The sequence below is a fragment of the Marmota monax genome, unplaced genomic scaffold (assembly GCF_021218885.2).
Source record: "Marmota monax isolate L192 unplaced genomic scaffold, Marmota_monax_Labrador192_F-V1.1 WCK01_AAM20220418_F8-fsc00006, whole genome shotgun sequence".
NCBI classification, from domain to species: Eukaryota; Metazoa; Chordata; class Mammalia; order Rodentia; family Sciuridae; genus Marmota; species Marmota monax.
Window position 1 is genome coordinate 17345742 of NW_026693712.1, and position 26087 is coordinate 17371828.

Here is a 26087-nt window from a genome sequence, read left to right on the forward strand (position 1 = left end):
CTTTCGCTACAGGATCCTTTCAGAATATTCCCGGGGCATATGTGTCTTGTTTACCTTTTTGGGGAAGTCGTGGAGATCTTAATGTTACAGAAAATTTAGGGAAGCCCTAAATTTAGGACTGAATTTCGCTGCAGCCCAGCAGTTGGTTTTGGGAGCTGCCAGTCTTTGTGATGTGTGAGCACGGAACATCAGATGGCCTTCCGGTTACAATTCTCTCCCAGTAAGTGAACAGCGGCGCTTGGAGTCCTAAGCAGTTACTGCACTTAGATACAGATTACTTAGATATGTAATAGTGAGGGGAAAAAAATACTAGTTGCTTTTTATACTTTGTTTTGAATTTAGTTAATTTGTCTCTAAATGCATATTTTAAAAGAGATTGTCAAAGAGGTAGGAGAAAGTGGGGGTGAAGGTTTTAGAAAGCATTAAATGATTGATTTTTGGAATAGCCTTATATTAAATTACTCACTTTTGTGGAATATATTTGCTCCTCTTAAAAGAAATACAACAATTGTTCACATTGTGTCTTAAGCTTTACTGTAAGTTTCTTCAATATATGTTATCCAATAAGTGACAACTTCAGTTGTTCACTGAAAATGACTTAATTTTTAGACTCAAACAGACCTATTGAAGATTGATTCAGAAGTTGTTTTATTTGGTATAAAATTAATCATTATTCTAGCTTCCTAGAGAGTTGTTGCTTTTAAGTTTTCTTTCTAAATGCTATTTTGATTACACATTGATACTTGTTTTCAAATTAACATTGTGAAACTTTATCAGGAAATCCTTTTGCAATTCATATTTTATCAGAGATTATATTGTCTTACTGTTTCATTTAAAATATTTATTTTTAATCTTTAATCTTTATATTTTAATTGAATAGGAAATACTTGAAAAGTACAAATGAATATACAACCAAAAGCAAATCTCCATTCCATCTCTTTAACCAAAGAGAGATGATTGTATTTTAAAGCAGACTAATTTTTAAGGTAGACAAATATTCCAAAGTTGGTTTTAGCTTGTTTTATAAAAACAACAATAGAAAGTAAGAAACACGTAATTATCACTAAGAAGTCAAACAATAAGTGCTACTACAAAAATTCTCTTTCCTTCAGTATTTTTAAAAGTAGCTATTAAATAATGCAGTTGCTAAAGAATACCTAACAAATAGTTGAGACAATGTACTATGATCATTCCTATATATTTTAATATTTACATCAGATTGGCACATTGTCTAAAAATTTGAAGCATTCAAAGCTACTCCTATTCAAAATGTACTAGAATGATTAGAAGATCATTGGGCAAGTTAGTTTAGGGCTGAAAAAGACAGTTTAGCATTATGTATTAGAAGTGTATAAGAGAGGAATAACAGAGGCAAAGCATTGTTTGCCTTTTCTTTGATGGAAACTACTAAATGGGCTTCAATGCAGACTGGCCCTGAAAACCCTATGCCGCTTTCAAACTTTTGATAAGCATAATGAATCTTCTGCTAAGTAAATGGTTACACACACACACACACACACACACACACACCACATACACACTACATAAAAGGGGTCCTTGGAATAAAAGCCCAGATTGACTCCTTATTCCAGAAGAAAGTAAACATAAGAAATAAAACAGCAGATGCCATAGGAAAGGAAACCATAGATAAAATATTGAATAAAAATCTAGTTTTGGATGAAAATCTTTTGCTTTAAGGATTTTTTAAAATGACTATTTTTATATTATAGCATTTCCAAGTTAAAAATGTATTCATTGTATACAATTTTAACTTACAGGAAGAAAAACTTATGGATAAATCCTATTAACTTCTTAGGGGAGAGTTAATAAGTTAATACTTGTCTAAGGTTTTCACTTGGTAGTTAAACCACACATTGACTGCTTTGTAAACCCTAGCTTGGTAAGACACACCTATAAGCTATATAATTACTCCTGCTTCACTCATCCTTTGAAGAACTGAATGAAAGCTTTTTAACTGACCACACTTTTTATTTATTTATTTTTTGGCTGTACTAGAGATTGAATCAAAGGCCTGAATGTTAGGCAAATGTTGTCTTATTTAGTTCACCCCTGCCTCTCACTACAACTATCTCACAAGATAGAAAATTGTGTATTTTCCTGTGAACATGGAGAATTGGGTAGAAAATGAATACTAGGTCATGATCAATGGAAACTTACCTGATGGGAGGTTGACTCACTGGAATTACAAAGTGAAAACAAAGTTCCTGGTGACTCACTGCAGAGTATATCTTGTCCTGAACTCAGTGGATCACTACTTTGTAGGAAATTAAACTCTGTTTTTCCCATATGTGCAACGCAGAGATTATAGGAATAAGGCAGAGTTCCCTCACTGTAGTTGGGCTGAACCACAGGCCCAGACTTGGTGCACATTCCAGGTTGAAAGCAGCCCCAAGCCTCATGGCTGGAGGAGTGCCTCAGGCGCAGGGCAATAGCCAAAATCACTGCCAGGAGGAAGAGCACTGAGATCAAGGCCAAGGCCACCACCAGGTAGAACTGTAGCTCCGCCTGGGGGTCAGGGGGTACAGGGCGGTCACTGAGGTCTGGCAGTACCTCCTGCAGGCTGTCCGCGAAGACCAGATGCAGCGTGGCGGTGGCCGAAAGAGGCGGCTGGCCACCATCACGCACAGCGACCACCAGGCGCTGGCGGGCTGAGTCCCTTTCGCCCAAGGCGCGAGCAGTGCGCACCTCGCCAGTGCGTAGCCCCAGGCTGAAGAGTCCGGGGTCGCTGGCCTGCAGCACGTGGTAGGACAACCAGGCATTGTGTCCAGAGTCAGCGTCCACCGCCACCACCTTGGTGACCAGGTAGCCGGGCTCCGAGGCGCGCGGCACAGTGTCGAAGAGCGCTGAGCCATCGGGCGCCAGCGCGGGGTAGAGCACCCGCGGCGCGTTGTCGTTGCGGTCGCCTACCAACACGCGCAGGCTCACGTTGGCGCTGAGCGCGGGCGAACCATGGTCACGAGCCTGCAGAATCAGCTCAAAAGAACGCAGCTGCTCGTGGTCGAAGGCTCGCTGTGCGAACACCACGCCGCTCTGTTCGCTCACAGACACGTAGGATAACAATGCCCGAGGCTCCAGGTCGCTGGCCGCGATGGAGTAGGAGACTTGGCCGTTGGGCCCCAGATCTGGGTCGGAGGCGCTGACTTGAGCGATGGAGGCTCCAGGAGGGTTGTTTTCTGCTATGTAGACTACATAGGAGGTCTGTTGGAAAACTGGAGCGTTGTCGTTTACATCACCAATGTGCAGGGTGATACTTGAGCTGGAAGAGAGAGGCGGCTTACCCCGGTCAGTGGCTGTGATGGTTACGTTGTACTCTGGGTTCTTCTCGCGGTCTAGAACCCTTTCCGTCACTAACTTATATGTATTTCTTGACGAAGTGAGTATTTTAAATGGAGTATCACCTTCTAATTTACAAATAACTTCTCCATTGTGACCAGAATCCTTGTCACGGATTTTCAGCAAAGCAACGAGTGTACCTAGCTCAGAGTCCTCCATAATTAGGTTGGGTAGCGATTGGAATATCACTTCTGGGACATTGTCATTTTCATCTAGGACTTCTATCTCCACTGTACATTGTGCAATCATTCCTCCACCATCCTTTGCTTCCAAAACAAAAGAATACTCTTTGATCTCTTCAAAATCTAATGTATTTAGAATAATAATCTCTCCAGTATTAGAATTCAGGTCAAACTCAGGTCTCAGGCCAGCTTCGCTGAAAGAGAAAGTGATTTCGGCATTGACACCTTCATCCTGGTCGGTAGCAGTCACCTGAAGCACAGTGGTTCCTGGACGTACGTTTTCTGGGAGGCTCACCCTATATATCTCTTGGCTGAACACTGGAGGGTTATCATTGGCATCAGTCACTAGGACTTGTATCTGTGCAGTGCTGCTGAGAGGTGGCTCCCCCAGGTCCAAAGCAGTCAATGTCAAGCGGTAGGATTTCTGCTTTTCCCGGTCTAAAGGTGTCTTCAATACCATCTCCGGGTATTTACTGCCATCTGATTTCTCTTTACTCAAGAGTGAGAAATATTCATTGGGACTAAGTTGGTAATTCTGTAGTGCATTGGTACCTATGTCTGCATCGTGGGCCGATCCTAATATAAATCGTGTGCCTGGCTGAGCAGACTCACTTATTTGCAGATCAAAGAAAACATGCGCAAATTTTGGCGCGTGGTCATTAATGTCCTCAATCTCCACGCTCACGTGGTAAAAGTTCAGTGGATTTTCAGCAACAGCCTCAAAATCCAGAGCACAAACTGGCTGCCTCCCGCATATCTGCTCCCTGTCTAGCCTGCCGCTCACAAGCAGTTCCCCTGTCTCTGAGCTCACAGTGAAGTAAGACTTCTCTGAACTGATACGCAGTTTTCGAGTCGGTAACTCCAGGACACGGAACCCTAGGTCCTTGGCGAGGTTCCCCACTACCGAACCCATGGGCATTTCTTCGGGAATCCTGTAGCGGATCTGCTCAGAGAGCGCCTGGCAGAACAAAGACAGTAGGAAGGGAAGGAGCACTGGCCGCCTGTGAGTCTGGCCCCTCTCCGCAGCGCCGCTCCCCATCCCTCTTGCTCCCCTCTGCTTGCTCACCAGTCAGGAGACTCTGGAGTACGAATGACCTCCGTATTGCAGATATTCGGAGCTCCGAAAGGACTTAGTTCCAGATCCAGTCCAGAAAAAAATACTCTTCTTTTTCCGTGGGAAGTAGCGGTGTAATGGCTGGCATTGAAGAGTCACACAGAGTTGCTCTGGAAAGCGCGCTGCGGTTGCGCGAGGAGATGGTGAGCTCCAAGCTCCTCTTTGGACAACAGCGGCGCCCAGAGTCCACAGGACGAAACTGCAGCCTGTACTGTTTCAGTTTAACCATTGTGTAGGACCATTGTGTCCAACTGAAACTATGTAGGTTCGTGTATATATTTAATAATGTTTTAAACCATAATTTCAGACACGCTTTATCTCATCTTTTCAGGCTTTTAGGAAAATCACGTATATTTAGTACATAAATATTTTTCTGAGGCTCCTACATTCCACAATATTCAAATATGTATTTAGTGATACAAAGATGACTGCAACAAACTTGGCATAAGCCATCATAGAGTACAGTTGTTTTACACACTTAGCCATTTGTAATATAGTGGATAATGTCCCCCTTTTTTGCTCCTAAGGTTTCAACCCACTTTTCTACTTTCTTCAAGATGGTTAATTTGGTGTTTTTTTTTCTCCAAAGAACATTAATAATGCTGAGATTTGTTTTAAAGAAGATGCAATTCGTACTTATCTCCAAATACATCTCTTTATCTAAAAGAGTTTCAGTGATTTCCTTTCAGAAATATTACCTGATTCTCATTCCCACTATCTCAGGAAAAGAAATGAGGTTGTCTGAATGTTAGTCTATTCCTTTCCTATTATGCAATCATTCTCTAGGTCACAAAATATAATGTCAATATTCAAAGACACCAAAGAAATAATATATACATATTTTTGTGACACCAGGAATTGACCCAGGGCCTCATGTGTGCTAGGCAAGCCCTCACCACTAAGATACATCCGCAGACCTCAGAAATAATATTTTGCCTTGCAACATGAAATTACTGAGGTCTTTTGTACTCTAACACTGGTCTCCACCCTGAACTTATTTTATACCTGATGATGATCTCAGAATTTCTAGATCCTTGGAAAGTTTGCTTGCAATGGCTCTGTGAATTTAGTGATAATTTCTCCCCTTTATGTAAAAATAATTTTAAACATCTATCTAATTTTGATCAGGAAATTTTCTTTATCTGGCATGATAATCATATTTCTGCCAGATGACATTTTCTCACACAGTATCAGTAGTGTTCTTTTGTAAAGTGATTGCACATCTGAACCCTGCAGAATGAGTGAAATATCTCTCATGCCATTGCACTATTTCTTATATGGAAAATGCTACCAAATACAACACTGGAAAAATATCCTTTAAATTAACACTGGAAAGATCCCAGGAATTGAGATTATCTTATTATCCACTTCTTACAGATGATCATCATCTGAAGTATTAAACTTCATGAAAACGCTATACAAAAGAATATCGAAGTAGTCCCAGATTGGGTTGTTTCTAGTTGAAATTTTCAGCATACCCAATAAATAAAAATGACTACTATTCTAGAGTTTGAGTGCAAGAGATGGTTGTTTTGTAGAGCCAGCTTCTCCAATCTCCCACTTGTGGAGCCTTCAGAATTCTCCACATGGATATACCACTAAAATGGTACCTTGGAATTCTATGTTAAAGCATGCAAGTGCCATTTCATAAATGCCAGTTACAAATTGAAATATTTTGTTTGACATTTTATTGGTTTTGTCCAATGACCTTTAGTATGGCATTAGACACTGTGTCTTTTATACAGATGTTAATGAAAGTTGACACATTTTATTCTTTAAGTGTCAATCTCACTTTCTAGTAGCATCCTAGCTTTCTTAGATACTTTAAAATAGATAAGAAAGCCATCACAATTTTTAAGGCCACCAAGCTAAGGTACATGGAAGTGGAAGAAGAACACAGAAAAAAGTTCCAGACTGGAAAATCCTTAATAACCTTTTAGAGACTCAAATCATAAAGAGAATCCTGAGAAGGCAGCTGAAGTATGTTTTGCTCTTCCTAACCTAGCACACAGAGAAAGACTCAATAATTCATTCTCTTTTATAAAACACATGAGTTAAGAAGCTGGTGGTACTGCATATTGGTGCAACCACTCTGGAAAACAGTATAGAGATTCCTCAGAAAACATGGAATGGAACCACCATTTGACCCAGTTATCCCACTCCTGTATATATATATATTCAAAGGATTTAAAATCAGCATACTACAGTGATGTAATCACATCAATGTTTATAGCGACTCAATTCATAATAGCTAAGCTATGGAATCAACCTAGGTGCCCTTCAACAGATGAATGAATAAATTGTGGTATGTATGCACAATGAATTATTATTCAACCATAAAGAAAGATGATTTATGACATTTGCCAGAAAATCAATGGATCTGGAAACTATAATGCTAAGTAAAATAAGCCAATCTCCAAAAAAACCCAAAGGTTGAATGTTTTCTCTGATATGTAGAAGCTAACCCACAACAATACAGGAGTGAGGGGATGAACAGAAGTTCAGTAGATTACACAGTGGGAGACAGAAGGCATGGAAGGGGATAGGAAAAGGAAATACAGTAGAATGAGTCTGACATTATTTTCCCATGTACATACATGAAAACAACACAGTGGATCCCACCATCATGGACATCCATACAAATTGGATTCTAACTAGAATACAATATATTCCATGCTTGCATAATCATATAAAAATGGATCTGCTTTCAGGTATAACTACAAAGAACCAATAAACAAATTTGTATTGCTAAAGAAACAAGAAAAGAAAAAAGAAAAACAAGTGGTGGGGCTGGGGATGTAACTCAGTAGTGCAGCACTTGCCTAACATGAGCGAGGCAAGTTTAATTCTCAGCACTGAAAAAAATTAAATATGCTTGCAAGAAAACCAAGTGGAAAATAAGTGAAAGGTAAAAATACAACAGCTTACTTATTAATAATCTTGTACAAAAGGCTTTCACTACCTTTCAAATTAGGTACCATAACCTTTGTGTTCTATATTAAATTATCAACAATTAAATAAACCAGTAAACTTTTTACCTCCTTCAAGCTTTCTTAACCCTTATCTTCAAAATACTTGTTTTACAAATAATAGGAACATTTCTTGGAAAACATAATGGTCATGGAAATAAAGATAAAGGAAGAACTGAACTCACCTGATTCCTTGGTACTTCACTCTGACATTCATGAAAATCTATGGATGTTAACAAAGAATCATTTTTCTCACAGCTTTCCTGGCTGATGAGTGTGTCCACGTAATTGGGCTGGGGAAAGATAATGTGGCTCTTCCGAGAATCTGATGTGAGGGAGATCTCATGGGAATAGGTCTGCAGGAAAGTGCGCACCCCATCCATGCCCACGAAGTGTGAGGCAGGCAAATCCTCCAACCCACCACCTGTGCCCTGGAGCAAGCGTGACTTGTGCCAGCGCTGCAGTCTGAGTAAAAGCAGCACAATAACAAAGACAAGGAAAACACAGGAGACAGTGGCCACTGCCACCACCAAGTAGAGTGTAAGATCTGAATCACTAGGGTCCATAAGCATCCCATTGCTGCCAAATTCGGACAGGACATCTGGTATGCTGTCAGCCACAGCCACAGTGAATGTGACAGTGGCTGAGAGAGGTGGTTGGCCATGGTCCTGGACAGCCACAACCAGGCTCTGTCTGAGTGTGTCTCTGTCCAGAAGGGCACGTGCTGTGCGTACCTCACCAGTATGCAGCCCCACAGAGAAAAGCCCTGGATCACTGGCCTTGAGCAGGCGGTAGGACAGCCAAGCATTCTGGCCTGAATCTTTGTCCACTGCCACCAACTTGGTCACTAGATAACCAGGCTCTGCAGAGCGGGGAGCCAACTCCACCCCAGTGGACCAATCTGTGGGGAGAGTGGGATACAGAATCTCCGGCACATTGTCATTCTGGTCCAGGACAAACAGGTTCAATGAAACCTTGCTGCTGAGAGGTGGGTCCCCACTGTCATGTGCAGTCACTCTCAGTTGTAGGTTGCGAAACTGCTCATAGTCAAAGGATTGAAGTGCATACAGGACACCAGTGTCAGAGTTGATGGAGATGTAGGAGGACACTGATGTCTCCTGGGTGGCGTCCTCATCCAAGGAATAAGTGATCTGGGCATTCTTGTCGCTATCAGGGTCATGTGCAGTCACTGAGAAGATGGAGGCACCTCTGGGGTTATTCTCAGGGATGTAGATGGAGTAAGAGGAGTGAGAGAATGTAGGTGGGTTGTCATTGGTGTCTGCCACATGTATGGAGATGTGTGTTTCTGTGGACAGAGGAGGAGTCCCACCATCTATGGCTTTCAGTGTGATGTTGTACAAAGAGAGTTTTTCCCGGTCCAGGTTTTCTGCTGTGACCAATCTATAATAATTATCAATTGATATTTCTAACTTAAAAGGCAGATTTTCTGGAAGAGTGCAAGTCACCTCTCCATTCTTTCCAGAATCTCTGTCTTGGAGGTAGAAAAGAGCAATTACTGTCCCAGGAGGTGTGTCCTCAGGGATTGAGTTGCTTATGGACATGAAAGTCACTTCGGGAGCATTGTCATTTACATCTAAAATTGTGATTAATACTTTAGCTTTTGTCAGACTACCAGGACCATCCTGAGCCTGAACTTCAATTTCATAGAAGCTAGATTCTTCATAATCCAGGCTTTCTAAAGTTGATAATTCTCCTGTAAGGGAGTTCAGATGGAATATTTGTAGAAGTTTTGGAGTTATTTTTCGAAAAGAATATGTCACTTCCCCGTTGACTCCCTCATCTGGGTCGATTGCATTTACTGTGAGAAGTCTTGTGCCCACTGGTACATTCTCAGGTACAGCCACTTGGTACTGGGGTAGAGAGAAGACTGGTGTGTGATCATTCACATCCACTACTGTCACTTGGATATTCAGGATGCCAGATAAGGGTGGGTCTCCACCATCATAGGCTGTGAGGACCAGGTGGTGAGTCATTTCTTCCTCTCTGTCCAGCACCTGCTCCAGCACCAATTCTGGGTATTTATTTCCATCGTCTCCATTTTGCACAACCAGGGAGAAGTGGCGATTGGGGCTGAGCTGGTATTTCTGGAGGGAGTTCGTGCCCACATCTGGATCTCCAGCCTCATTTAGCGGAAACCGCATCCCAGGAACTGTATTCTCCATTATTTTTACGTTTATTTCTTCCATCAAGAATCTAGGAGCATTGTCATTAACATCAAATATTTCCACTTCTATAGGGTAAAGTTTCATTTCATCCTCAACAAGGATGTTAAAACTCACCAGACACCGCGCGCTCTGGGCGCAGAGCTCCTCCCGGTCTATCCTGCCTGCGGTGACCAAGCTGCCACTTCGCGGGTTCAAAGAGAAAAGCTGCCTCCTACCTTTGGAGACGATGCGGACTCCGCGCCCCGCCAGCTCCTGGGGTTCCAGACCCAGGTCCTTTGCTATATGACCCACAAAAGACCCTTCATCTGTCTCTTCTGTCACGGAGTAGAGAATTTGTCCTGCCCAGGCTTCCCACCATGTCCCCAGGAGTATGGAAAGGAGGACGAATCCTTTGTAGTTCTCGCCCCTCTGCCGAGCCGCCATTGTTGTCCTGCTGATCTTGCTTAGACCCTGAGCAGAGTCGGGATGTCCTGCTGAATGCAGATGTTTCTGAGTGGACTCCTCTGTATTCGGAAGGGAGACCCAGAACTCAGCTGTACAGAGGCTTGACTATGGCGCAGCTTGAAAGAGGGCTTGTCTGAAACTGCCGGATTTTTTTTGTATGTGCTGTAAACTCGGTGGTTCCTGTCGGATTTCATCACACCATTTTTCCCCTGGTTGGTGAACAGCGGCGCTCAGAGTCCTTACTAAGTTATTGCATCATATTGAAGCAAAATAAACTGGTTTTACAGAAAATAGTTTCACCCCTCAAAAATATCCCTATTGTTTCTTCAATCCTAATATCTCTGATATACTTTAAAAATTCATTTTAAGACACTGATTAATGCAATAATGTTTATGGATGGGTATTTATTAATCTCATATAATTTTTTGACTCTTTTGTGTTGCAACTTTGAAGTTACTTTTTAGGCACTCACACTTTATGGAACGTAGAGAAAAATCAGTCATTGCAGCTAAAAAAGTAAACGTTTGATATATGTGTATATATGTGTGCATATTCATATATACCTATAAATGTGTGTATATATATATGTATATGTATGTGTGTGTGTATATATATATATATATATATATATATATTTCCTAAAAATGACTTCATTATCTCCAGTATTCAAGTTTTCTAAAGTATTCCACAACATAAAATTAAATATTAAAGATCTCTACTAGACAATCCTAGACAATCAAAATGTGTTTAATAAAATGTAACATAAGCTCAATAGATCAAATCAAAATAATTTTATAGTTTTAAAGTCAGTACGTTATAGATAGCTATTGAGAAGCATTCTGACATTTGCTTTTTTTTAACTTGCATTTAAAATTTCAATGGAAAGTCTACTTGATTTTCCAGACATTGAATTAATTATCTTCTTTCTTTTATGAGATTTTTTTCTATTGAAGAACCATTTATTTAGTTAGAATTCTGATTAGTTTATTGCCAAGCAAAGTTGTATTTTCTCATGATTCCTACTGAGTTTTACTTCCTTACTTTAAAAAATATATCATCTCAACATAAGTTTGATCAGACTGGAATGTTTTTCACAGATGATAAAAGTGATCAATAATTTGATAGACACATCCCCCTATGCTTGAAAATTCAATATATGCTCAAAATCTCTGACAGCCTATCTTAGTATTGGTGATTTATTTGGTAGTTCAAAGAGTCTTACTTAGCAAATTTCATGATTCCCGAGCATTTATCAAGTGGTCACTTTATATATGTATCATGACTGACTGACTACATGAATAAATGACTATTGTGAGAGTAGGATCTATTTTTTTTTGATTAGTGAAATGTTTTGTTTAAATAAAATGATAACAGGTAACTCAGGTAAAAGAATAAAATAAACCAGTCTACTATCCATGAAACCCAGTTAGCTAGCTTTACCTATAATGACAGATATTCAAGATGCAGTAAAATCACCCAAAACTGGTGATACAGTAAAACACCATTCATATTCTCAAAGTGTAAAAAAAAAATAAATAATCATATTTGTATGAGACCATCTGAATCACATGACTAATGTCCAAGATTCCATTTGTTTAAAATTATAATTTACTCTTAATATTTTTTTTTGCACCAGGGATTGAACTCTGATGGGTTTAACTACTGAGCCACATCCCCAGCCCTTTTTAATATTTTATTTAGAGACAGGGTCTTACAATTGCCTCTTTAAGTTGCTGAGGCTGGCTTTGAACTCATGATCCTCCTGATTCAACCTCTCAAGCCACTGGGATTACAGGTGTAGGCCACCACACCTGGCCAGCTTTACTCTTAAATTTTGATAAAACACATCAAGGGATCATATCACAAATGTCTAAACAAATCAGATTTGAAAATATATGTAATCTCTTGGTTAGCCATATACAATTGGAAACTTGAAATAAACAATTGTATAATAATTGCAGAAATGCAAATATCACTATTGATTTATAAAAAGATGTATTACTTTTATCATCTTATTTAGAAGATCAATTCAATGTGTAGTGTCTCTCTGTGTGTGTGTGTGTGTGTGTTTTGCAGTGGTAGAATTTGGACCCAAGGCTTTGTGCAAGGTAGGCTAATCTATATACTATACTCTCAGACCCCCAATGTTTATTTACAATTATTTAGTAACATTGAGGAAATACAAAGACCTTTTTTTTGGGGGGGATACTGGGAATTGAACCTGGGGCACTTTACCACTGAGATACATCCCCAGCCCTTTTTATCTTTTATTTTGTGACAGGGTCTCACTAAGTTGCTTAGACCTTTGCTAAGTTGCTGAGGCTGGTCTCGAACTTGTGATCTTCCTGCCTCAGCCTCCTGAGTTACTAGAATTATAGGTGTGCTCCACTGCTCCTGGCTACTAAGATCTTAGTCTTATTTAACAGAGGCAGTAATTCAGTTTTTTTAATATTAGAAAAAGAAAGGATTTCACAAATGTCTAAGATATGAGATGTACAAAATCAAAGCTTTCATATAAAAGAAAGGTTAAAAAATAAACTAAATTGTTTTTAAAGTCAAATTAAAAAAAACAAGATTAAAAAGAGGTTGATTTATATAAAAAATCAGAATTACATAGTTTGCTGCAAAAGACTAAGAAAACTTAGCATGGATCAAAGAATTTTAAAATTTTCTGTTTTTTTTTTTTAAATAAAAAAATATAACCTCATCTGAACAAGGGAGTCTTCCTCTTTACAAAACCCTGAATCTTCCTATATCAAAAGAAGCTCATTTTTCTCACAACCCTCCTGGCTGACAAGCATGTGAGCATAGTTGGGCTGGGGGAAGATGACGTGGCTTCTTGAATTCAAGGTGAGCAAGACCTCATCGGAATATGTCTGCAGGAAAGCCTGCATCCCATTCATACCCACAAAGTGTGGGGAGGGCACACTTGGCAAACCCCCATTTGCAGATTTCAGAAAGCTTGATTTGTGCCATCTTTGCAGTCTAAGCACCAGCAACACCATAATAAAGGCAAAGAAAATGCAGGAAACAGTAGCCACTGCCACACTAGATAGAGTGTGAGGTCTGAGGCATCAAAGTCATGCGGGGGATTGAAATGGCTCAAATCAGCCAGAACATCAGGGATGCTGTTGGCCACCACCACCATGAGTGTGACAGTGGCTGAAAGAGGGGGCTGGCTGTGGTCCTGGATTTCCACCATATGACTCTGCTTGAGTGACTCTCTGTCTAGCTGGGACCCTGCTGTTCGCACCTCACCTGTGTGTAGTTCCACTGAGAATAGCCCTGGGTCACTGGCCTTGAGCAGGCAGCAGGACAGCCAGGAATTCTGACCTGAATCTCTGTCCACTGCCACCACTAGATAACCAGGCTTTGCGGAGCAGGGAGCCAGCTCCACCCCAGTGGAACTGTCAGTGGGGAGGGGAGGGTACAAGATCTCAGGCACATTGTCATTCTGATCCAGCACCAGCAGGCTCAGTGATGCATTGCTACTGAGTGACGGGTTCCCATTGTTACTGGCTATCACCAGTACCTGGATGTCTCTAGACTGTTCATAGTCAGAGGAGCACAGTGCATACACGACACAAGTATTGGAGTTGATGGAGAGGTAGGAAGACAGAGGTGTCCCCTGGAGTATATCCTCAGGTAGGGAGTAAGCAACTTGGGCATTCTCTTCACTGTCAGGGTCCAGTGCATTCACAGAGAAGATGGAAGCACCTCTGGGACTGGAAGCATCTCAGTGACATAGAGTAGGATGAATGGGAGAAAATGGGTGAGTGTCATTAGTCTCTACCACATGTAAAGAAATGAGCTTTTCTGTAGACAGAGGCAGTATTCCTTTGTCTGTAGCTATCACAGTGATGTTGTACAAGGACACCTGTTCCTAGTCTAGAACTGCACTTGTCACTAATCCATAATAATCATCTACTGATTTTTCCAAGTCAAAAGGGAGACTTTGTACAATGGAACATGTTACCAAGCCATTTAGTCTAGAATCTCGATCATACACTTGAAAAAGAGTAATTACTGTTCCTGGAGGTACCTTTTCAGTGACTGTTCTGCTTCCAGACATAACAACCACTTTTGGTACATTATCATTCACATCCAAGATGGTAATTAAGACTTTTGCTCAGTCTTGAAGACCTGACTGATCCTGGGCTTCAACATCCAGCTCATAAAAGCTAGAGTCCTCATAGTCTAGAGTTGCAGAAGTTGAAATTTCTTCAGTTAAAACATTCAAGCAGAAAATTTGTGTGATCCTCTCTGTGATCTTCACAAAGGAATATGCAATTTGGGCATGGATTCCTTCATCCTGGTCTGTGGCATTTACGGACAACACAGGCAGATATTCAGGAACACTCATGCGGTAGATGGGCTGAATAAACACTGGAGCATTGTCATTCCCATCTAGGACAGTTAACACAATTCGTGCCATACCTGAACAGACAGGGTTACCACCATCCATGGCAGTAAGGTTCAGGTGGTGAATGGCTTCTCTCTAGCAGTCCAGGGCACACTCCAGCACCAGCTCTGGGTACTTGGGCCCATGAGCTTGGTTTTACACATCCACTGAAAAGAATCTGTTACTGCTTGAAGTTCTGAAGTGAGTTATTCTCATATCAGGATAGACCTCCATTAGTCAAAAGCGAGAAGACGGAATTGCGTTTTCAAGAAATTTTCACTTCCAATTCTTCCCTTAAAGATTGGGGAGCATTGTCATTAATGTCCACTATTTCCACTTCCACTGGATAAAGATAACATTCTTATCTTTGATAAGAATGTTAAAATTTATTAGACACCACACGCGCTGAGTGCAGAGCTCATCCCGGTCTATCCTGCCTGCGGTGACCAAGCTGCGGCTTCGCGGGTTCAGAGAGAAAGGCTGCATCCTACTCCTGGAGACGATGAAGACTCCGCTCTCCATGAGCTCTTGGGGCTCCAGTTCCAAGTCCTTGATGATGTTGCTGATGAAGGAACCCTTCTCTAGCTCCTCAGGAATAGAGTAGTGGATCTGTGCAGTTCTGGCTCCAAACAGCCACCACAGATGCTGGCACCTCCGCAGAGCTGCCATAACTAGCTTTATGAACTTCTTTGGGAATATGAGTAGGAAAAACAGCGACAGATCACTTTGCATTCCTCAGAAACAGAGATCAAGGTCCTTAAATGAGCGGAGTCCAGTAGCGAATCATTTCTGGATGGAATTTCTGCATACTTATGGTGTCTGATCTGCTTTGTGGTTGGATGATGTAATTTGCAATTTAAACTTGCAGGTGTGGCCTGCAACACATGATAGGATAGCCAGGCATTGTGTCCTCAATCAGTGTCCACTACCTGATGACCAGGTAGCCGGGCTCAATGGCTCAAGGAACAGTGTCATTGGGCGCTAGCACGGATTAGCGCACCTGTGAAACATTATCATTGTGGTCGCCTATCAACACGCACAGGCCTGCAGAGTCAGCTCAAAGGAACGAAGCTGCTCCTGGTAGAAGGCTCCCTGCATGCAGCATTATAATGCTTGAGGCTCCAGGTCGTTGGCCATAACAGAGTAGGGGACTTGGCCATTGGGCTCCAGGTCTGTGTCGAAGGTGCTAATTTAAGCAATGGGGGCTCCAGGAGGGTTGTTTTCTGCTATATAGACTACATAGGAGGCCTGGTAGAAAATTGTGGTGTTATTGTTGATGTCAGTGATGTACAGGGTAAAACTTGTGCCTGAGGAGGGGAGTGAGTTGCCTTTGTAGGTGGTTATAATAATAACATTGTACTCTGGGATTTCCTCCCTGTCCAGGGCACTATCTGTCACCAACCCATGTGTACGTTTTTATCTTAAACTATTTTAAATGAAAATTTCCCTTTTAAGTTGCACAGGATTTCCCCCATTAAATCCAGAATCTAGATCACATATCTTGATTAGAGCAACAGTAGGCCCCAACTCAGCATCCTTTTCTATATGTTGGGATTCAGAAGCCAGGGTAATCTCCAGAGCATTGTTGTTTTTATCCAAAATATCTATTTGTATCTTACTCTGTGCACTGTGACTTTCACCATCTTTTGTTTCTACCAAAGTATGTAGCTCTGTCTTCAAAGTCCAATCCTCCAGCAGTGGTGAGTTCTCCTATTTTATCATCCAACTTACAACAGTTTTCTCAGGACTTTACCAACATTGATAAAGGAGTAGGTGATCTTGGTATTGTCACTATCATCTGGATCAGTGGCCAACACTTAGCAAGGAGAATCCAGCAGGTAGGTTCTCTTGAACCCTGATCCTGTACATATCCTGAGTAAACGCTGGGGGATTATCATTTGCATCTGCAACAATTACCCTGATCTGGGTGGTGCTGCTTCTGGAGGGCTCTCCTCTGTCTATAGCCATGAGGACCAGGTGGTGGAAGAACAGCTTTCATCTGTCGAGGGGTGCTTTAAGCACCAGCTCTGGGTAACTACTACCATATGGGTTCTCCTTTTGAATTACAGAAAAGTGGAGATCAGGGCTGAGGACTACTTTGTAGCAGTACTAACTGCTACAAGGACTTGACACCTGCATCAGCATCTTGTACAGATTCCAGGGAAAATGTAGCTCCTGTTATTGCCAGTTTGCTAATTTCCACCTCAGTGATATTTCTGCTAAAGGTCAGTGGGTTGTCATTGATGTCCTTGATCAGCACAGTTATATGAAAAAAGTTCAAAGGCTTTTCAGCAACCATTTCAAATTCCAGAACACATGTTGAATTCTTGCCTCAAATCTGCTTAGTCTATACCATCCTCACAAGTAAGTCCCCATTCTCTGTGTTCATGGTAAAGAATTTCTTTTCTGCATTAATCCTCAAGTTCTGAGTAGGTACCCCACCATGCCAACCCCAGATCTTTTGCAAGGTTCTCCACCAGCAAGCTCCTGGAAAGCTCTTCAGGAATAAAGTAGTGAATCTGCTCTGAAAGCTCCTGGCTGTACAAAGACAACAGGAAGAGAAATGGCATTTGCCTTGGTCTTGCCAGGCACCTTGGACTGGAGTGGTTTCCCATCCATTCTCTTCTAATTCCTAGGAGAGGAGATCACTAAAGGATCCCAAGAATTTAGATGAATGACCACTTGCTTTGTCTTTGTGATGGTTCTCTGATGGGTATCTTCATGGCAGGCAGTTGATGAGAGACTACACTTGAATATTTTAAATATTTAATCTGGCTGTCATTTCTCTGAACTTGAACTTCATCCACCCAAATGAAAGATGTTTTACTCATCAGAAAACAGAGATAAACTTGTTCAAGTTATTATTACCATCATCATATTTTTAGCTTCCATATTTATAAAATGGACACAATAACATATTCCCTATTCTTAGTAGAACTGAGAACTCAATAAAATAGCAAATAGAAAAGCACATAAAAGAAAGTGTTGGTGACTGCAGAAAATGTAGTATAAAAATTCTTGAAGTATCAACTTGATGTGTTTTATTATTTCAAGGAATAAACTTCAGAGCTCTTAATTTTGTACTATATTTCACTTTCTGAAAAATATTTCCTTTATTATTTTACCCCCAAAAGAACTGATAGGTAAGCAAGAGGCTGATTATTTTTATAAAGTAGGAATAGATTAAGAAGCAAGAGTCTCTTTTCCTAGTGTTCACATGTCTACTTTTAATTAAAAGAGTATGATTGAAAAACTCTTTCACAAGTGATGTTTTTCAATACTACATTATAACTGTCCTCAATTGTACTGTTTCTTTCCAAGTAGCTTAACGATGGAGAATTATTTGGATTTTGGGAGATGAAGTATGAGTCCTCATACTTCAAGGTTATTGTATGATGATCTCAACATTTTTCATTAACATTCTTCCTTTGTCAATAAGAATGTTAATTTCTGTGTTGTGACAGGTGTCTTACAGTTTTAACTCCATTTCCAAACTAGAAGGTCTTCATAAAGAAAGTGTCTCTAATCTACATATTATACTGTTACTCTAAAACTTGGAAGGTGTGCAGCAATATGAAGTCAGCTTACAAGGGAAAAACTTTAAAGCATGTTAAACTGCTCATTGCATAACCATTCACTGGCATCTTTATACAAACATAAAAAATTAATGAGGAGTTAGGAGTGTAACTCAGTGGTAGAATGAGTTCTTGCCTAGCAGGAGCAAGACTTTGCATTTGATCCCCAAACCACTAAAAATATATACTGAATCAAGACTGCTTCAAAACAGCCAAGCAAAATGACTTTCCACCATTCTATGAACATTAGTACAGGAAATTTATCTCTTCAGAGCACAATAAAACTAAAGATTCAAATATTTGAAAGTAGTATAATACATATACTGACAGTGTGTGCAGCAAGCATTTAAAATGCAAGTCTATTGGTAGTTTAGAGAGGTTTAAAAGATGTTTGTCCATTGCATACAAAAGTTATCTCAGGATACATACCCAAACCTATAACTTTTTCTTTAAACAGTAATGGAAAAGTGATTTTCCATATAGGAGCAAGTGAGGTCAGCATCTATCATACTGATTCTTCTGTAATTTTTTGGATGCATTAACTATTAAGTGATTTTGCATATTTTACATTGAGGTTAGGATTTTCCATATATATATATATATATATATATATATATATATGTGTGTGTGTGTGTGTGTGTGTGTGTGTGTGTGTGTATACATATATATAATTGGATGTCATCTAAATAAATATTTAAAAATAAAAATCAAGTGGTTCTGTTTTTCTAAATGTGTCAATAAATCACATGACTGAGTAACATAGTCTATATTCCCCTAATAATATTCAACTGCCATTTCCTCCCATTTATTAATAATTTGCCACTGATGTTCAAAGTGTCAAATGTATAAAATTTGAATGATTTAAAATCTTTTAGTAAGAAGTATCTGAAAATCATTTTCAGCAAAGAGGCAGAAAATCAATCAAATTAAGTAGTTCTTCCCTTCCATGACCCGAATTCATGAATTTGAAACTCAGACTAGCATTTTAACTAAGAAAAATCTATTAATTTAAAGTAAACACAGTCCTCAGAAATTAACTTTATAATTTCAAGCCATTCTTATGTTGCATTGATTTTCAAATACAAACCTTAGACTCTTGTAATAAAGCAGAATTATCCTCCAATACAGAAATACAATCATTTTAGCAGATATTGATTCTGTTAAGTGACTACCTGTAACGAGTGATGCCAAGTGTATGATATATTTACACTTGTTGAATGTAGCAGAATCTCTTTCTTGAGACTGTAACCCATATCACAGAATGAATTACAATTCTAAAGTTTCTTCTCACCGTTTTTTTCTCTCAACAAATGTGCATATCCAATAATTACATGGGTTAACCAAAACTTTTCTGATTTCAGAATGCTACAGACATGATCATCACTATAAATTAATCCTACATTTCTGATATTGTGCAGAAGGTTTCTGTACTTGTCCACTGATTTATGCAAGTACTGTAAGCCATTTCCTTATGTAAACTTCAAATATACTAAAATACAAATCCTATAGATATCTTTCCAAAACATGTTCACTAATAGTGTCTAGGCAAATATTCAAAAGAGTACAATATGTCTAACTACTTGAATTCATAGAACAACTCTACTATCAACAGAATAGCTGTTCTGAACTAACAAAATCTTTGAGTAAAGTATTATATTTACCACTTTATTTTAAGATCGGCACTTCACTTAAGTCTACTGTTAATCAGATTTTCCAAAATAAGCACAGATTGAGAAAAAACAATAAGTCCAAAGCAATTTGAAAATAAATGGAAAAAGCATCAATTATCAATTAAAATAAAGTTAATCTGCAATAAAGCAAATAAGGATTCACTACATAATTAGCTGATTTTGAATGTGGCAGAAAAATGATTGAGAAAACAAAGGAAGAAAATGCTCCAGGCATTCTTACTGTAAGAAAGAACTAACCTGAGCAACTCCTGGTTCTTCTTTGTTTGCATTTGCCTTATCAGACACCATAAGAGGTTCACTTTTCTCACAACTCTGTTCACTAATGAGAGTGTCTGCGTAGTTGGGTTGGGGAAAGATCAGGTGGCTCTTCCTGGAGTCTGCAGTGAGGGAGATCTCATGGGAATAGGTCTGCAGGAAAGCCTGCACCCCATCCATGCCCACAATGTGGGAGGTGGGCATGCCTGCCAACCTGCCTCTGGAAACCTGGAGCAGGCGTGATGAGTGCCAGCGTCTTAGTCTAAGCGCCAGCATCACAATGACAAAGGCCAGGAAGACACAAGAGACTGCAGCCACTGCTACCACAAGGTAGAGTGTAAGCTCTGAATCATCAGAGTAGGAAGGGGGCTTGATGCTACCCAGATTGGCCAGAACATCAGGGATACTGTCAGCCATGGCCACTGTGAGTGTGACAGTGGCCGAGAGAGGGGGCTGGCCATGGTCCTGAACAATCACCAGGAGGCTCTGCTTGAGAGCATCTCTATCCAGTAGCGTCCGTGCTGTGCGCACCTCACCATTGTGCAGCCCCACTGAGAAGAGCCCTGGTTCGCTGGCCTTGAGCAGGCGGTAGGACAGCCAGGCATTCTGTCCTGAGTCTCTGTCCACTGCCACCACCTTGGTCACCAGGTATCCAGGCTCTGCAGAGCGGGGTGCCAGCTCTACACCAGTGGAACCATCAGTAGGAATGGTGGGGTACAGGATCTCAGGGATGTTGTCATTCTGATCCAGCACAAATAAGTTCAGTGACACGTTGCTGCTGAGTGGAGGGTTCCCACTGTCACTGGCTTTCACCAGTAGCTGCAAGTCTCTTAACTGCTCATAGTCAAAGGAACGTAGTGCATACAGGACACCAGTGTCTGAGTTCATGGAGACATAGGAGGATAGAGGCACTCCCTGTAATGTATATTCTGCCAGGGAGTAAGTGATCCTAGCATTATCACCACTGTCAGGGTCATGGGCTGTCACAGAGAAGATAGAAACTCCTCTGGGGTTGTTCTCTGGGATTGAAGTAGAGTAGGAGGCCTGAGAGAAGGTAGGTGGGTTGTCATTGATGTCTGCTACTTTCAGGGAAATTTGATTTTCTGTAGACAGGGGTGGGGTGCCATGGTCGGTAACAGTTACTGTGATATTATAATCTGAAGTCTCTTCTCTGTCCAGAGTTCTTGTTGTTAATAGGTGATAGTAATTATCAACTGACCTTTCTAATTTGAAAGGCAAGTTCTTCGGAATAGAACATGAAGTCTCACCATTCTCCCCAGAATCAACATCATGTATGCTAAACAGTGCGATTATGGTCCCAGGAAGACAGTCTTCAGAAACAGAACTGCTAAAAGTAGTGAGTATCACTTCTGGGGCATTGTCATTCACATCTTGTACTGTGATCAGCACCTTAGCACTAGCAAGAAGAGCACCTCCATCTTGAGCTACCACTTCCATGAGGTAGAATCTGGATTCTTCATAGTCCAGGGATTGAATAGTTGAGATTTCCCCCAGAGTGGAATCAAGTTGGAACGTCTCCGAAATTTTGTCTTCTTCATTGCGAAAAGAGTAGGTCACTTTCCCATTTATTCCCTCATCTGCATCTGTGGCGGTCAGAGTCAGTAGCTGAGTTCCCACAGGTATGCTCTCTGGAACACTCACTCTATATTCGGATCGGGTGAAGAGGGGCGCGTTATCATTTGCGTCCAGGACTGCCACGCGGATCCGCGTGGTGCTAGAGAGTACTGGGTCTCCGCCATCTAAGGCTGTGAGAAGGAGTTCGTGAATCGCCTCTTTCTCGCGGTCCAGGGGCCTTTCCAACACTAACTCAGGGTAATTTTGCCCGTCAGTTCCGCTCTTCACGTCCAGGGAGAAGTGAAGATTGGTGCTCAGCTGGTAACTCTGGAGGGAGTTCACACCCACATCCGCATCTCGTGCGAAGGGAAGCACTAAGCGAGTTCCCACAGCTGCGTTTTCATTAACTTTTACTTTTAGTTCCTCCTCCCGGAATCTAGGAAAGTTATCATTAATATCAACTATTTCCACCTCTACTCCATAAATTTTCATTTTATTCTCAACCAAGATGTTAAAGTTCACCAGACATCGCGCGCTCTGAGCGCAGAGCTCCTCCCGATCTATCCTTTCCCCTGTGACCAAGCTGCCGCTTCGCGGGTTCAGAGAGAAAAGCTGCGTCCTACCTCTGGAGACGATGCGGACTCCGTGCTCCACCAGCTCCTGCGGTTGTAGACCCAGGTCCTCGGCGATATTGCCCACGAAGGAGCCTTTCTCTAATTCCTCGGGCACCGAGTAGCGGATCTGCCCGGACCCTGGCTGGCACAGCGTTCCCAGAAGCATGAAGGACAAAAGCAGGTCTCCGCAGCCCCAGCGCCTCAGTAGATTCGCCATTGCTTTCTCTTCCCTCAATTCTGTTAGTCCTGGTTCAGCCTGCTGTTTCCTTATTTCTTTAAAATCGAGGAGAGCATATTCTTTGGCGGAATTGGGACGGGCGGCAGTTCCCAGAAGCTTGCCTAGTCGTGTTTAGTATGGAAGAAGCTGAGAGTCCAGTTGCTTCTGTGACAGATTCTTTCCCACTTTGGTGAACAGCGACGCTCAGAGTCCTAATCAGTTACTACACCAATTCTATTTTTATTTCCCATGACTTTAGTTATATTTTTATTTCCAATAATTTTGCATATCCTTAATGTATTGTTGACATTGTTTATATTTAATCAAGTTTCAAATCTGAAACAGTTTCACAAACCGCTGAGACCAATTATTATATTCTTTTTTACTTTCTTAGAAGTTTTATTTTATGTACCATTGAACCTCTATCATTTATTTACCACTTGAGTTTCTTTAATTAAAATACTTAAATTCTTACCTTTGCCAATTTTAAATTTTTTTGGGATACACTTAGGAAAACCTTCACATTTGTACGTAAGAATGCCAAGAAAACAAACCCGGGAGGCCTTCTCAAAGAGGCCTACTGATTTGAAAATTCTATTAAGTGTCATATGCAGAAAAGTATAGGCCTCTGTTACTTGTGAAGTCTTTGAGAAAGTTTATAGATTTTTAATCTAAGAATATGGCAGCTACATTGAGTTTATGCTGGATTAACTGTGCATTAATTATATTTTCCTATTACATTATTCAAATATGCATAGTGAGACACTGTATAGTGATAAGCTTTTGGTAGAAATCAATATAATGACTGTGGAGTACAGGGCTTTAGTTTATCATTCATATAGAAAAGTGTACCTAGATATTTACTGCGCAGAGGTGTTTTCATGTTGAGACAGATATTTAGTGTTATTACTTTTGCATGATAACATATAAAAAAATTATGGTTGGGAAAATAGATATTTTTTGGCTTTCAAAGAGTCTGTCAAGTGAGAAAAGCATTTTTTACTTAATGGCACCTTGATAGAAAAATTTTTTAAATGAGATGTTCTACATCTATAATGTTAAAATTAAAAGTCATAAAGTTTGAAGTAGTATTTGGTAGAAGATGACATAAACATAGGTTTCAGAAATTTCTTCAATGTATAATTTTTATCAGGAACAATTTATTAATATGCAGGAAAGAGGATGATTTCTCACATTTATTAAAATGCACTCTTAATAATAGATACTTCAGCCTTTGAACACTGTTCATCCTTTAAGAATTCATCTGGGGTTTAGTGATGTAGCTCAGTGATGGAGCATTTGCCTAATATATTGGCCCTGGGTTTGATCCCTAGCGCTGAAAAAAAAATCTGAGATACCAGGACACTCAGCTTGCTAAGACATTTAAATAGTGTTGATTTCAAATCAATGGAACAATGTTTTGTGCATTTTCTGTTGTTAGCAAGCCATGACCTGGGTAGCTCCCCCACCATTTCCATAAACTATTAAGTTGAGTAATCTCTTACGTCTTAAGTGCTATAAATTCAAGAGAAAATAAAGCTAAACTTTACCATGAAGGTAAAAGCAATTGCTTAAATTCCCAATAGTAATCAACCTTTAGATGAAAGGAATATAAAGACAGGAAGAAAAAGAGTATCTCTTGTGGTAAACACTTGTAATTACAGACAAATAAACTTCCTACTTCAGATAGAAAACCAATATTTAATGTTTAGTTAGAAAAGATTAAGATAATTAAGGAAGAACATTGACCAAATATGACTCACAAGACAATAAAACATGCAACAAAGTGTCTCATCCCAGTTACATGTTTTTAAAAGAAATACGAAGGCCCCAAGTGAAAATAAATGAGTCAAAGCTCACCTTTAAAGTAGTATCTGAGGCAAAGGGAACATTAGTGTTGCCATGATTTGTACATGGTACCCAAGAGGCATCTTCACAGAGTAGATCCTCAGGAGGAGCCATTTCTGGTGTCACATTGAGAAAATTAAACTCTGTTTTAGCTGATTGTGAGGCAACACACACATTGTAAGAATAGGGCAATGTTCCTTCACTGTGATTGGGGAGAACCCCAGGCCCAGACTTGAAGCTCAAACCTGGTTCAAAGCAACCCCAGGCAGCAGAACTGAAGTAGTGTCTCAGGCGCAGAGCAATAGCTAGAATCACCGCCAGAAGGAACAGCACAGAAATCAAGGCCAAGGCCAACACCAGGTAAAACTGCAGCTCAGACTGGGGGTCAGTGGGCAGAGGGTCATCGCTGAGGTCTGGCAAGACCTCTTGCAGGCTATCCGCGAAGATCAGGTGCAGCGTGGCAGTGGCGGAAAGGGGTGGCTGTCCACCATCACGCACAGCAACCAGTAGGCGCTGGCGAGTCGAATCCCTGTCGCCCAAGGCACGCGCTGTGCGCACCTCTCCAGTGCGCAGCCCCAGGCTGAAGAGTCCGGGATCGCTGGCCTGCAGCACGTGGTAGGATAGCCAGGCATTGTGTCCCGAGTCCGCGTCCACCGCCACCACCTTGGTGACCAGGTAGCCGGGCTCCGCGGCGCGCGGCACAGTGTCGAAGAGCGCTGAGCCATCGGGAGCGAGCGCGGGGTAGAGCACCCGTGGCGCGTTGTCGTTGCGGTCTCCTACCAACACGCGCAGGCTCACGTTGGCGCTGAGAGCTGGTGAGCCATGGTCTCGCGCTTGCAGCGTCAGCTGGAAGACGCGTAGCTGCTCGTGGTCGAAGGTTCGCTGCGCGAACACCACCCCACTATGTGCGCTCACGGACACATAGGACGACAGTACCTGAGGCTCCAGGTCGCTGGCCATGATGGAGTAGGAGACTTGACCATTGGGGCCCAAGTCCGGATCATAGGCACTGACCTGAGTGATGGAGGCTCCAGGTGGATTGTTCTCAGCCACATGGGCCACGTAGGAGCTCTGTTGGAAAACTGGCGCATTATCATTGACATCTGAGATGTGCAGGGTGATCTTTATCGTGGAGGAGAGAGGTGGCTTGCCCCTGTCGGTGGCTGTGATGGTGATGTTGTATTCTGGGATCTCCTCCCGGTCTAGAACCCGGTCTGTCATTAGCTTGTAGTAGTTCTTCAAGGAAGATTTCAATATAAACTCTGAATGTCCCCGAATTTCACAGTAAACTTCTCCATTGTCTCCTGAGTCTCTGTCTCTCGTTTTTATCAAGGCAATCACTGTTCCTGGTGGTGAATCTTCTGGCAGGGGAGCAAAGACTGAAGTCACAATCACTTCAGGTGCACAATCATTCTCATCGAGAATTTCAACTTGGATACTGCAATGGGATGCTAGATCTCCAGGATCTTTTGCTTCTATACTCAGAGTGTAACTGTTAGCAATTTCAAAATCCAAATTATCCTTTGTTGTGATTTCTCCTGTTCTTTTGTCTAAGTTGAAAAAATGTTCCACTTGTTCATCCACATTATGAAAGGAATAGGTGACCTCTGCATTGACACCCTCATCTTGGTCAGTGGCCATCACTCGAAGCACTGAGAAG

General features: G+C 41.2%; 2 protein-coding genes and 2 pseudogenes across 2 annotated transcripts; all 4 read right to left on the reverse strand.

Annotated features, from left to right (window-relative positions):
* Nucleotides 1-6: 6 nt before the first annotated feature.
* LOC131424789 (protocadherin gamma-B4-like) lies at nucleotides 7-4575 on the reverse strand. The gene is made up of 2 exons (XM_058584381.1): nucleotides 2179-4575; nucleotides 7-54 (listed from the first exon to the last, which is right to left on the reverse strand). Exons 1-2 carry the CDS (start codon nucleotides 4573-4575, stop codon nucleotides 7-9), a joined length of 2445 nt encoding a protein of 814 aa, XP_058440364.1.
* A 3-nt stretch (nucleotides 4576-4578) lies between these two features.
* On the reverse strand, nucleotides 4579-10805 carry LOC131424769 (protocadherin gamma-A7-like). Its single transcript, XM_058584271.1, has one exon. It carries the CDS (start codon nucleotides 10226-10228, stop codon nucleotides 7769-7771), a length of 2460 nt encoding a protein of 819 aa, XP_058440254.1. The 5' UTR covers nucleotides 10229-10805; the 3' UTR covers nucleotides 4579-7768.
* A 2195-nt stretch (nucleotides 10806-13000) lies between these two features.
* Nucleotides 13001-15384, reverse strand: LOC124103669 (protocadherin gamma-A6-like; annotated as a pseudogene).
* A 372-nt stretch (nucleotides 15385-15756) lies between these two features.
* Nucleotides 15757-17267, reverse strand: LOC124103670 (protocadherin gamma-B3-like; annotated as a pseudogene).
* Nucleotides 17268-26087: the final 8820 nt, after the last annotated feature.

Excerpts from the sequence above, each read along its gene's own strand:
- LOC131424789 (XM_058584381.1), bottom strand. The coding sequence starts at position 4,575 with ATGGGGAGCGGCGCTGCGGAGAGGGGCCAGACTCACAGGCGGCCAGTG. Across the intron at positions 55-2,178 it reads GTGAGTCAACCTCCCATCAG|GTAAACAAGACACATATGCC; the intron begins GTAAGTTTCCAT and ends TTCCCCAAAAAG.
- LOC131424769 (XM_058584271.1), bottom strand. The coding sequence starts at position 10,228 with ATGGCGGCTCGGCAGAGGGGCGAGAACTACAAAGGATTCGTCCTCCTT.